Source organism: Strix uralensis, chromosome 22 (assembly GCF_047716275.1).
Source record: "Strix uralensis isolate ZFMK-TIS-50842 chromosome 22, bStrUra1, whole genome shotgun sequence".
In the NCBI taxonomy this organism is placed as follows: Eukaryota; Metazoa; Chordata; class Aves; order Strigiformes; family Strigidae; genus Strix; species Strix uralensis.
In genome coordinates, this window is record NC_133993.1 from 8,448,383 (window position 1) to 8,461,929 (window position 13,547).

General features: G+C 45.8%; 1 protein-coding gene across 4 annotated transcripts in view; it reads left to right on the top strand.

Annotated features, from left to right (window-relative positions):
- KANSL1 (KAT8 regulatory NSL complex subunit 1) overlaps positions 1-13,547 on the top strand; it is a 101,495-nt gene that overhangs the window by 69,196 nt on the left and 18,752 nt on the right. For 3 of the 4 annotated variants that reach the window (XM_074891878.1, XM_074891877.1, XM_074891880.1), the window contains exons 3-5: positions 1,698-1,839; positions 6,981-7,085; positions 12,247-12,362. In XM_074891878.1, the coding sequence (XP_074747979.1) occupies positions 1,698-1,839; positions 6,981-7,085; positions 12,247-12,362 (363 nt within the window). The remainder of the gene's footprint in view (positions 1-1,697; positions 1,840-6,980; positions 7,086-12,246; positions 12,363-13,547) is intronic. The other variant, XM_074891879.1, reaches the window with a different exon arrangement.

Here is a 13,547-nt window from a genome sequence, read left to right on the forward strand (position 1 = left end):
TAAATTGGCACTGAAGCGACGTCGCCCACGCGGCCAGGAGGTCCGGCAAGAATATGGAGAACGTGTCTTGTTCTAAATTTGTGGGTTTCACTTGCAGTTTGAGGGAACCAACTCCTCCTTTTCAGGGTATTTCAATTAGTTGGTTTGAAACTTGTAATAACTCTGGTGCTTGCTCTTTTTTTTTTTTTTTTTTTTTTTTTTTTTGGCAAGTGCATGTGGTAGCAGTACACCTAAATAAGGGCAGATGCACAGGAGGTGTAGATTTTTCTAAGAACTTGATTATTGCTGTTGCTTACCATCTCTGCAGCTGGGGGTGCTTCGGTAGTAAATCTCCTTTACCACGTGCTGCTTTTGCTATAATGGCTGGTTTCAGCTTTGAGACGGGTTAATCTCAGCAGAAGACGACTTGGTTAGATTTTGGAAGAAAAATCCAGACATTGCTGCAGCTCCCCTGCCCCATGTGCTCTTGCTGGGTTTAAAAATGCTACAGAAGGAGGGGGAGTTGGGCAAAGGGAATTATTTGGTGATTAATTTCTTAATTGACAAACATCCAGATGTGGCAAAGGCTTTGTGCAGTGGCACTGGATTTGTGCATGCACTTTCTGCCGATGCTTTGTTTCTGCACCATGTTGTGGTTTTCTTTCTTTCTGGGTAGCCTTAGTATTTATCCACCAGAATCAGGATGCTTAGGGTATATTTTCATAATATTAGGGCTTTTAATGTGGGAGACTAAGAGCTGTGGATTTATACGTACCTTGCAGTCTTTGTGTTCCTTTCTGCCCTGGAGTGCGGTAGTAGAGCGTAAGGGTGTTTTTGTAACAGTTGGCTGTAAAATGCAATGGTGTAGTCCATGCACTAGTGAAAGCATATTTATGCTCCTGCAGAACTGTACTCTGTGTTCGCAGCAGAGATAAAGGAGGTAGGAGATCAGTCAAGAGTTGCAAAGTGTGTGGGTTCCCCCCATGCACCCACACGCACTCGGCTTCTCTCACATTGCGCCTCTGAGCCCCAGAGATCAGGAGGAGTCGTTCACTTGGTAATTTTCTGATGTTTTTTCCTGGCTTCTTTGTTTGCTCAGTCAAGCCATCAGATGCAGAAATCAAGTTTACTGTTGCCTGCTTTCCTTTGCAACACCTCGTTGCGGGGGAGCAGCTTGTGCAAGGTGCTGTTAGCTCTGTTGCTCGTCTCCAAACAGTGGTTACTCTTAAAACTGAATGATAGTGTGTTGTGAAACTTGCCACTGAGTTTTAATTGTGGCCATGTGGTACGCGCTGGCGTTCAGGCGTATTTTGTGACTGATGACAGAGGTCTTTCTTTTAAAGAGGCTAAGTCAGGGAAGGGAGGGCAGATTGCGTTTGTTTTTCTCCAAGACTTGGAAAAGTGAATCTGGCAGATGTAGCCAGGTAGGACTGGAGCTGCTGGTTCAGCTAAGCATGGAATAAAATCTTAACGCTTGCATAGGCAGGACTTCAATCACTGGGTACCAAAAGTTGTTTTAATGTTGCTCTGCGGAGGCATGGCTTGTATAGCACGTCTGTAGTTGGGTTGGTAATTATTAGCAGTGGCTAGATGGTATCAGTCATGCCATTCAGTATGTAGCTTTTGATCTATCTGTCAGTTCTGCTAGGTTTTTTTGTGGACTGTATAATTAAAATCACACTCAAAATAATCCCCCCTTCCCCTCTCTGTTTTTCCAGGAGGCGAAGGGCAGAGTGGAGATGGGCAGCAGACCGTGCAGCCATCGTCAGTCGCTGGAATTGGCTCCAAGCCCACGTCTCGGACCTGGAATACCGAATCCGGCAGCAAACAGACATTTACAAGCAGATTAGAGCCAATAAGGTGAGGACCAGGAGTGCATTTGGATACGTGTGATTTTGCTTTGTCTGCCTCCTAATGGCTCTCTCTTCTGATGCAGCAGAGAGTGCGTATGCAAAGTCTGATGCTTTTTTTCCCCTGCATCTCTCAAAAAGCGTATTGCACAGTTGTGACTAATTGTAATGCTATTTGGCATGGGTTGAGTGTAATTCTTTTCCCTGGTTCAGTACGGTAACATGAAGAGAGCAATACCTTACTTCAGAGTCAGTCTTCGGGTACTGAACAAAACTGTTGCTTTTCATTGTGTTGCTGTTCCCCATTGTTAAAGCATTTCTCTTTTTTAATTTGATTTTTAAAAAAAAAAAAACCTTCCCATTCTTCCTTTTTGGGAGTAGCTGAAGATGGGGATAAGAAACAACAAGAGACTTGCTGGGGAAGGGAGGGGACTGTGGAGGAAGTTAGCTTCAGATGCTATCACGCAGCACAGGCTTAAAATTGAGTCTGTATCATAAAAAAAAAAAAAAAGACTGTTTCTAGGTACTGACCTTTCTCTGTGGAAGGAATTATTTTTTTCAGACATGCTCTCAGATGGTGGGAGAATGGGGGAGAGCAGAGAAGGGATGAGGAAGCAATTGTTATCGAGACTTGTTCAGGCATGCACGTCTAAATGTCAGGCCTTGGAGGGAGGCATGTCTGGAGTTTGTGGCAAGAAGGCTCGTGCTATTGCATCAACTTACGGGTCCTCAGGAATTCAGAGTCCAGCAAATGCTTTTCCCAAGATGTGTGGTGCTCTGGGGGTGGTGGGGAGAAAGGCTTCCAGGCGGGTAGAAAGCACGGGCAGGGGAGGAAGACTGGACTTTTATGCAGCTATGTAGAAAAACAGGCTAATTGAGTGAGTGAGTGAGGGCTATAAATGACTAGGTGGAAGAGCACGGCTTGCTGAACGGAATACATTACTGAGATTAGAGCTAAAGGCTTCTGGGAAGCGGACTGTGTATCAAATTAGTGAACCAGTTTCAGAAAGAGTCATGTTCCTTTTGTCTAAAGCCGATCATACAAGATGATTTCTAAGTATAAAATACAAAATAGCTAAACATTTATATGCTAAAAGTTAAGTAATGGAAGAAACGAGAAACTCATCTAATGAAGTGGAAGATTCAGTGCTTTCACCAGATGATGACAACTTGACAGACTTGTGAAATGGCCTGATAATGGCTACAAGCATCCCATATGTTTTTATATAAGGTTGCAGTCTCTAGGTCTGAAAGGAGAACATCACGGTATTGTGTCAAAGTTGAAAAGTACATCTGAGGTTTCGGAAAACAGGATGTCATCTTTTTTTGATTTGTTCAAACAAAAACTCCTCAGCTGTGATAACCCGATACAGGAATTCAAGATAAAGCATGCCACTTACAGTGGCAGAAGAGTTCAGATGTTGAGGATCTGGTAGTGGCTGTTCTGCCTGAACAGTATCAAATACCCCATCTTTCTGATAGGACTTCATGGAGATCCCCACGTGCACCCAGCTCTCGTCGTCTTGGTGTCATTGAGCTCAAGGATCCCTTGTAAAACGTGTTCTGTTTTCATCAATGAAAAACGCAGAGTAAGATTAATAAAAGCAGCTTGGAGCAAACATAGGAGACTAGAGAAATTAGTACATGTTTCAGTAATACAGGAGTCTTGTTGGAATGGATTTGGCTTCAAATAAGGACAACAATTAAAGAATTTGGAGACCTTGTTTTTTCTGTCCACATAACTCTAGCTTATTTGGCCATGAGGAGGTTAAAATGTAGCTGCTGCAGGAATTCAAAGTTGCTATTTTATTCTTTTTTTAGGTTAATTACCTTTACATGTTAAGGTTTGTATCCCAGTGTACCCTTCAAGAAAGATGCATTGCTTTGTCAAATCAAAGCAAGAGAAGGACCAAGCAGTTGAAAATAACCTTCTGTTTTGAAGGTACACTGCTGCCTGGGTGTCTCAGTGGTAATTGTGTTTTCAGCACATTTGGATCGGCTCAGTCGGAGCCTGGTGAGATGTGGAGGAAAACAACAAATCAACGAGCATGTGTTCAAAGTTAGTTGTGAAGTACTGTGTTTTCTGGCGCTTAAATGTTGTGCCTTCGATTTTGTGTTGGTTTTGAAGAGCGTGTACAGTTAATTTAAGGGACTGGATGTCCACAAAGGTAATAAGATGGTTTTGTTTCTTTTCACAAATGTACTTTGTTGGGCCTTTTTGAGATGGGGAGTGGCACAGTGCTGGTGTCCACGTGTGTTGTCCGTGTCTGTCCGTCGTCCCATCCCGTGTCCGTGTCCCCGTCCCCCCCGCCCGCAGTCTTTGCACCTCCCTGCATGTGTGGGTGGCAGATGCTTCGTGTTTGGAAAGGAACAAACAGCATTTTTTCTCTCTTTCTGTGTCTTCTATGAGTTTCACTCTTGGGTGGAATAAAAGGTAAATTACGGTGAAGGGCTTCTGCAGGAATTTTGTGCAGTGGCAGACTTGGTTGAAATGCAGTGACCGAACCTCCTTAAAGATGGGGTTGTCTTGCCCATCGTCTCTGCAGACCCAGGTTTGAGTTGTTCCCAGACCATCCGAGATGGGTTCACTGTGTTCCCTTTGAGCTTTTAGTCTGATCCCTGGGCAGGGCTGTGCTCTGGTCAGAGCTGCTGAGTCAGGAGAAACGCGTGATGGGAAGGGTGGGATGGGAGTTAGGAGGAGCCTCTTGCTGGAAGAATTTAAAGCCCTCACATGAGTTTCCTGTGTCCGCAGTGGTATCTCGGGCTTAGGGTACAATAAGAGATGCTGCTGTCCCTCTGTGGGGCTGTTTCTGTGCAGCACATCTTTCTGATATGTCTTAATGTGTGTCAGTCCTCTTCCTCACCCATTAATCCCCTGGCAGAAGCTGCTGACTGTTACAAGACTGTGAGACGTCTGAGATCTATCTCTCTGTCTGTCTCTGAGACCTATACGACTGACTTCTTATTAATACCATAATTAGTGATAAAAATTGAAGTAAAGAAGCAGCAAACTTGCCCATAAATATTGGAGGGGGCCTTCCTTTTTCCTTTGTTTTGGAGAACGCTGGTGAAACACAAGTATTGTGTGACCTTGGAATAATTCAGCTCTACTGCTCCTTTCCCGTTCCTGAAGGGGAGCTGGAAATTTGATGTTGCCCTTCTAATTCCTCTCCATTATTCAGAAGTGTATAAATAATAGAGATTTAGAACTCTTAGAAGCAAAGCAGAGAGTACAAGCCCTCAGTTAGGAAGATGCTGTCCAGTCTGTAGGTCCATAGAGGCTGTCTCATGGGCTGGGAGCTGGGAGAGGACGACTGGCGAGCACGGTAGGTGCAGGCAGGGCAGCTTCTGTACGAGGGCATGAAAACCAAATCTGTGACTGTCACAGGGAAGGCTGCGTTAGGCATTGCTTCTGCTTCGAAGTCACCGGTAAAGGGACGTGCTTCTAAACAAATATAGAGAATTAATTACAGCTCCTTCCTGAGGAGGCATGGAGCAGCTCCCCTCTTCCTTTAACTGAAGGCAGAAGTCCTTGGTGGCTGTTTCTGTTCCTGATGCCCATGCTTCCCCATCTCGTTCTCTCGCTGAGCAAATAAGCCCAAGTGCTTTCCGGAGTGTCAAAGGGAAGCAGTTTCCTTGGTTCCAATTTTGCATTCAGTCCCAGTTTCTCCCATTTTCATGTCCGCTGTCTCCTACACCTGACATCTGGAGATGACCGACCTGGTTGCAGAAGCCTGCCTGAGGATGTTTCTAGAAGCAGTAGTGAAATGTGGTGGGTTGCTTTTGGAGAGAGATCTTTCCGGAGCAGAGGAAAAGCACAACAGTATTAAACTGAGTTTAGACTTCCAGCCTCTCTCATCCACTAAACATCCTGGGATGTCAGAAAACTCTAGAAAGGCGTCATCATGTTTATTCTAGAAGCTGGCTACTTCCTCATTGCTGGTCAGAGGCCACGTACAGTTGTATTTAGTTTATGAACTGTTTTTAAATAAAGTATCCCTGAACTATGGGCTACCACTATCTTTCTGGAAAGCCCCTGATCTGGTGTATAGAAGATTGCGTCAAGGCGTAAGATCAGCCTTAGGAGCAACTTCCGTGGCCACATGCTGTGGCATCGGTCATGTAAGATTTGACTTTGTGGACTTTGAGGGAAGTCTCATAGCTCTCTCCTCTCTCCAGATAACGTTTCCAGGTTCCCTTCCAGGCTCACTTTCTTGTGACACACCGTGCAACCTCCAAAATTGTTTTCAGATGACTGATCCGCCTGTTCTTGAGCAGCCCTTTCCATAGTTCCTTGTTTGACCAAATGCAAACTTGTTCTGGCTTGTCTGTGTCCTGGACTGTATTCATGGCCTGTAGGTTGCACCAGCTCCCTAATCCCTTGCACATTTTAGCCTGCTTTGTTACAATATAGCTCAGAATGTGCATAATTATAATGATTTTATTTTACTTTGTGTTGTTTAGAGAGAAAGCAGTCCTGCCTTTAGAGTAAGCTTCACTTAGAGTAAAACATAAACAGGACAACATATGTTAAGCCTGATAAAACAGTGCTCTGCCACTGTGCTTTGTCCCGCTAGGTTTATAGCAGTGGCTTGTTTATCAGTGTTTTTCTTTCCTTATTGAATTTTGTGAATATCACTTCTTTGAAAAAATCTGCTCAGAGTAACAAGTTTGACTGTAGATTTTTGGCACCCGCTCAAAATTGTTTGCTTGGCTGTGGTGGCGAGTTCCACTTTGTACTATGAAAGCAGTCGTTTCCTGCTCTGCACTACAGCAAAATGTTCTCTTTGGTTTTGCTGGCATGCAGCTCGCTGAACCTCCTCGTGTGCGGGAGGAGGGGAAGGAGTGGGAAGCGGGACAGCAGCAGCGCTTCAGCAGTTTTGCCCGAGAGGGAGCTAACTGTCTACTATTAATGGGCTGAAGGCATGTGATCTGGCTTCAGCCACTGTCCTTCCCCCTCCGAGTTCAGCTTAGATGTCAGGAAAATCCGGGCAGCAGGGGATTCGGTTTGGCATCATGTCTGAAAAATGCGGTGGGAATGCAAGCCTCGCTGTGCAGCGGTTGTAGTTTCTGCGGGACGATGGATGCGCAGTTTCCCTGCCGAGGCTGAAGGACCCACAGTTAATCCCTGTTCCCTTCCCTCTCTTCCAGGGGCTGATAGTTCTTGGTGAAGCATCACCCCCTGATCCTGCAGTAGATGATGCATCCCGTCCCGTTAGTGCTGAAGTTAAGCTGGAGCCCGGGGCTGACCGGCTGGTAAGTGCCAGCAGCAGAACGGACTGGGTCCAGATACTTCATGTTCATGAATTTTGGGTAGGGAAGGTTCATCCTTTAAGCTGTGGTGGAGAGATGCTCAAACCGTGTGTCTGGCATGGGACTGGCCTCCTGCAGAAGCCACCTCTCTGTGGGACTTCACGTGGGAATTGCTGATGTGTTGGTCTGTGTAGCTTGCCCCCTCACAGATTATTTTGGGGTTAATAAGTTACAGGATTTAAACACCTTTTAGAACAGGGTTCCTCAGGGTACCTTTGTAATATGCATTAGCATTTTGTGAAGCTTAAAAATCCTAACTAATCCTTTCCCTCTAGCAGAAAAGTACCTCAAACTGAGAGCAGCACAATTAGCAAAGGCTTCTAAAGATGTGGCTATTAATATCTGCCTGAGTGTTACCCGTTGGAAAGGGAACTAATGATTTCAGTGAGATGCACTGGAAACTATGCGGAGTGCCAGGTATTTATTATTTAATGCAGAAATATAGGCCACAGACTAAAGGCTTGATCGTACTGTTCAGCCTGGCTGTGATTACTTTTGATCCTGTGGGACACATCAACGTATTAAAATGGAGGATTTTGAAGTTGTGGTGTAGTACTAGAAGAAGGGTGGTCCCTACGTGGCTCAAACTCCTGCTACCAAGCTGCAGCGCTCCTGGTTTTCTGTCCTAATGCCATGTTTGGAGAGAAGCAGAGGTTCACTGCAACGGGAGTGCTTGAGTTTCATACACCAATATTCAATGTAGTTGATACAGATAAAAAAACTTAACTAGAAGTAACTGTAAAATTGTACTTTTGAGTGTTTTTTCTTATCACTGGCAAGACTTTGTCAGAGTTTCCCTGATACTGAATGATAATATGAAATCCTGTGAAAATTTTTTATTAACACCGGACTGTGAAGGGGTTATTACAAGTGATTGTAATAAAATGTCTCCTCACTTGACACTGGCTTTCAGATATGTGTTTGGAATTTAAGCAGGTTAGCTGAGCCCAAAACTCTGCTGTGTAGTTTGATACAATGAACAGGTTTTGCTCACAACTGAAATAGTGGATGGTGCTTCAGATGAAAACAGAGCCACGCTGGAGGAGCGACGGGAGGCTGGAGAGCCAGGATGACAGGGGCTGCTACAGATCGTGATTGAATCACAAGCATTACGCAGCGTCTGGTTTTGAACAGTGATGTCCGTCTGTCGTGTGCCCCCCCCCTCCCCCCCCCCCCCCTTTTCATGCTTTAACCCAAAAAGCACTTGGAGAATAATAAACAAGCGCAGTGACAGCGTGCTCCGATTCGCTTCAGAAACAGCGTGCTCCTGCACTGATGAATTGGCTGTTATTTGGGAGCTAATCTGTAAGTGGAAGACTGATAACGGAGATAAATGGTCAAATTTAACAGTGATAGGAAGAATATTTTCTTCCTTATCTGTTCAAATCAGAATGTTTATCTGACATGACTTTCAACCTGGGAATCTGCAGATGGAAGGACTGTGTCCCATCTGACTTTGTCCCTACATACTAAAGACATTTTCGATATACTTAAAATCATCACAGTGTCCCCTTTTAGATTGTCTTAGACATCATCTCTGTAAGTATAGAATAGAAGATGTCCGTAGATTTCTGATGTATGGAAAAGAAAATGCTTTCTTGGCTGGTGCCGTCTGGTTTCGCTGCTCACAGTCACCTCGCTGTTGCTGTGTTTACTCATTTCCTGCCTTGTCCCTTTTCTCATCCCTTTCGCTTGGGTATGAGCTCTTCAGATGGAGACTTTTATTATTGCAGTGCTCGCGCAAAGGAGATTCGATCTGTCTTGCAGGTCTTGGAGGTAACAGTGACACAAATAACAGATACTGAGAGCGGCGAAGAACAACATTTTCAGAGTAAAGCAGGCTTGCAGGTTGCTACTTGGCACCTTCTTGTGGCTACTCCTGCAGCTGTGCTTGCCATCATGGAGGGTGACTCCTCCTGAAAAGGACTTTTTATTCCCGTTCCACATGTGGCTGCTGCTGAACGCACACATCACTCCACGCTGCCAGCTTCTCTGCAGCATTGCTGGAGGTGTCAGCCACCAGAAACACTGCCTCCAGGCACCCAGCTCCTACACCCTGCTGCTGGAGGGTTTCTGCTTAATTAGACTTGCTCGTAAGGGTGGGGTGTTGAGTCAGAGCCTTGATCTGCTCTGAGCCAGAGATTAGCCCAGAGACCATTCCTGTTGCGTTAGGACACTTACTGGAAGCATATCTCTTGGGCCTCTCCTGGAGAGGTGCTTATCATTTTGGCACTCCTTGGGCTGCTTAGAATTGTGTTGAGTTTGGGTTTTTTTTTTTTCCCCACACAAACTGGCAGAGTAAGAGACAGGCCTGCAACGTGGAATAAGGGGAGGAATCCATCCTGTCTCCTCCCCCACTCCTCTTTGGATCTCATCCGCTCATGGGTACCTCCCTTGGCCAGCGTGAGCGCAGGATACGTGTCCTTGGGCATCGGCCTGATATGTGGGATGTGGCTGATAATCCCGAGGAGGAACTAATCCTATCGTCAGTGAAGGGAAGGGCTTTGCAGAGAAGGCCTGGGAATGTCTGTTGGGAACTGGAAGCTCAGTATGTAAATAAATATTTTTGTCTGAAAATGGGAATAACATGAAGCCTTAAAGACAACTCAGCTGTTGATGTCGATTCATTGCTTGTATGCTAGTCTAGCGAGGGAGGTGCACTTAACATTTTTTAATAGTAAATGAGAAAAGATATTGATGGAGTGTCTTGGTAAGGCTTTTCTCTGCATTAGGGGTTTGTTTTCTAGTAATAGGTGAAGGTTTGAACCTGTCTGGTTTTGTTTGGGTTTTTTGGGAATGTGGGGGACATTCCTGGTGTTGGGTCATGACTACCTGCCAGCACACAGCTTCTTTACTGCCATGAGAGCCCCTCGTAGTCTGCAGGCTTCTGGTTTCCTGTGCAACAAGCAGGTGTGCTAAAGCTGAACCTTTGATGCCCCCCCCCCGCCACACTCTCCAAGAATCCTGGGCATCCTAAAAACCTGGACTTCCAGCCCCCGGGCATACCCAAAACACAGACGAGCTCAGTCTGGAGCATCGGTGTGATCCTGGAGTGATGAAGGCTCCTCAGGATCCCAGCCTGGCTGCCCAGCCAGCCCCAGAGGAAAGCACGGCGGTGGGAGGTGCATCCAGGAGGAGCTGGTGCAAGAGCTCTGCCTCCGCTCTGAACACTGGAGGTGTCAGCTCTTGCAGTCCTACGTGTCCCCTATTGCTCATGTCAGAGCCTGGTTAGGGTACACCCGTCTTCAGTGTGATAAGGTGGGCCTGGGGTGTTTCTGATAAATAGACTTTGGATTGATGCTTTCCAGCTCCTCTGCAGGAAGCAGAGGAGTCACCCTCTATTCCTGTCTTGAACCACTGAGCCAGAGACGGCTCTTGGAGAAGAGGTTCCTCCTTTAAGACCCTTTCTGGAGAAGAAAATAAATACCCTATTTCAAAAGAGCTTATGAGTCATGTGTACCCGCCCTCCTGAACCGTGGGTGCCTCCGGCAGAGGTGTCATGTGAAGGCTCAGCCTTGCCAAGCCTCTAGAAACCAGAGGGAAAACGTTCAGCTCCTGCACTGACTTCACCTCGCCAGGGCGCTGCGTTGTGCTTGCGTAACGCTTCTGGCGGGATCTCATCTTGCACCTACATCTGTGCGCTCAGACCGAGTGTCAGAGACGAGCCTATCGATCTGATCCCGTCTCTGCTCTGCCCCCCCTCCCCGGGAGAAACTCCTCTTTTTAGCAGAAGTGTAGAAAACCCAACAGAGTTCCTCAAACAGACAGCAGGCAGAAGTTGTCTGTGTTGTTAGAAATTGCTCTTCCCTTGGTGAATCAGGTCTCTGCTGTTCTGGAAACAGTTAGTCCAGCATCGCCGTAGCCTGATTTTAGTTGTTCACTGAGTTGGGGGAGTGATTGCAGGGAAGATTTTAATCAATGCAATGCCGATGCTTTTGAGTTGGAGTATGTGCCGAGCAGGGGGCTGGCTGGCTGGCCAGCCATCTATGTAGATAAATCAGACCTTTTGTCTTCTTTACTAGTACTTGAACTGCACCACCGCCCTTGCATGCGCGAAGGGGGAAACCCAACTAGAAAGACATTGGCAGTGAGTGTAGGAAGTGCTGCACGAAGGAAGAAATGAAGTTTAACCCTGGGGAGGAGGAGGAGCATGTCTGAAAACAAAAAGAAGGAGCTGCAAGGATGAGACTTGGGGGCAATGAGTGCCAGGGGTACGAACATGCTGGACTGTGCTGGCACCTGCTGGGGTGGAGAGCAGGAATGGCACCGGCAGGAGGTACAAAGCCAGCGTGTCCTTGGAAGCTGCAGTGACAGTCCCTCTCATTGAGGCCTCTTGCAGGTGCAGCGTTCAGTGCTGCAGCCACAGTAGCTGCTGCTCGCTGCAGAACGAGGGAGTTTGTATTTCAGACCTAAGGCAGAAGGGATTGGGCAGCTCTGTGTCTTTAGCTTAGTTTTTACTTACTTTCCTCTGCCAAAAAGGTGTTTCCAGCTTTGCGTTTATCAGGCAGGTTTAGCTTTATAGAGTTGGCCTGCTTATATCCAAAAACCACAGCTTGTGTGCATACTCATTTAAAATACTTTTTAAAGTGCTGTTTGGACCATGTTTGCACAGGTATTTAGTTAAAATGCAAATCCAATTTTGCAAGTCTGTTCTCCTCTCCCTCTCCTCCCATTTTCCCCCAAAGTGCTTAGACGAGCTCACAGCCGTGTGGCTTAGAGCACAACATCAAACTTCAGAAGACGCCTGCGAGGTTTACAGGTGGTTATGAACTTGTTTGTGCTATTGAGACAAAATGCTAGAATCTCCTTAAAGACCTCAGCCTTTCATGCTCCTTGGTGGTTGCCTGAGGGGAATTGAAGTCCTTTGGTTCTTGCATTGAAAGTGCTGTCGTGTATCCGTCCTCTTGGCAGAGCTGCTCCCTAAGAAGTCCTTACATCTCCAGTCTCCTGTTCACATAGTGACTTCTGAACCCTTGTTTTGAAGTCCTGTGTGGAAACCCACGGCTACAGTGCAGAATCCTCAACTAGAAACTGGGAATCAGAAAGTTGTGGCTATTTAAGAAGCTTTTTTTATTGATTTATGTTCTTTCTTATCCTTCCTTAGAGTGTTTCTGGATCCCAGCCACTAGAGAACTTGGGTGTTTCTGCTGCAAATACTCCTGAATCCCATCCCGCCAAGCCCTGTGGAGCACCAAGACCCGTCAATGGAGTTATTAACACGTAAGAGTTTGATTTTTATGATCTTGACAAAGTCTCATTGGAAACCAGCCTGCAACATACTGGTTGGTAGTAACTGGGTTGGTAACGGTATGAATGGAGACCATTTACTTACTTTTTGAAAAAAGTATGGTAGTAGATCATGCTTGGAAACGTTTTGGAGAACATTGCTTGCTTGAGGTTTTCTGCTGCATTGTTTTTCTGAAAATGGTACTAAACTGAGCTGTGTTTACATGAACAAGCCCTGCAGGCAGCCATGCAATGAGCATGTTCAAAACTGTTTCTTTATGGGTATTTTTAATACACTTGCAAGTTGTATGATTCAAAGGTACTAGTGGCCCGCTTGCAATTGTTTTGCAGAAGTATCTGTAACCACTGGCCCACTTTTCTGGAGATACTGAGGAACCCAAATCCCATTGATTTTTGGGAGTAAGACTTTCTAAATTCTTTGTTTCTCCAGGCTGTTTTTGTTGAGAAAGTCTTTAAGTGGGATAAATGAAAACAAGGGAAAGAAATTCTCCAATGCTACAGGATGATTTCAGGGTTGAACCACTTAAAAACCCTTGAACACATGGTGCTTTGAAGTTCTGATAGTGGATAGAGAAGCATCACCACTTGCTTCGTGCCTTGAGGAGGGCGGGATGCTGCACCGGTGCAGCAAGTGTAGAAAGCACCGATCAGCTCAGTCATTGCTCCAGCTGAAACACTGCAGACCATAACAGAGCCCTTTATATGCCTGCAGCCTTTGAACTGCAGAGCCTTAGACCACAGGGCTTTAATGTTTTGCATTTTTAGAAATGAAACACTTGTAAAATATACATGAAAAGATCCTGTAGGTGAGGAGCTGCGCTGGTTGGTAGGTGGCATGGTGCACTGGTGCCACGGTAGGGCAGGGTCACTGCGTGTGGACAGGAAAGTCCTTTGTGTGTAAAACAGGTTAATGTTAACATTGCACCATCCTGGTGTCACTGCTGAGAGCTGTTAGAGGTATAGTTCTCAAATATTAATCAGAATCAAGTTTACATCAAGGTTAAGTGTTTTTTCCAGAAAATTATATGTTCTCTATCTTGTGTTCTCTGACACATTTAGACTCATGGGAACCTGTTGTCTTAAGCTGCCCTGAACTGTAATTCTGGGGGAAGCTGAATTCTAGGATTAAAGCTGTTCAGGTCTAGAGTGGCTTTTGGT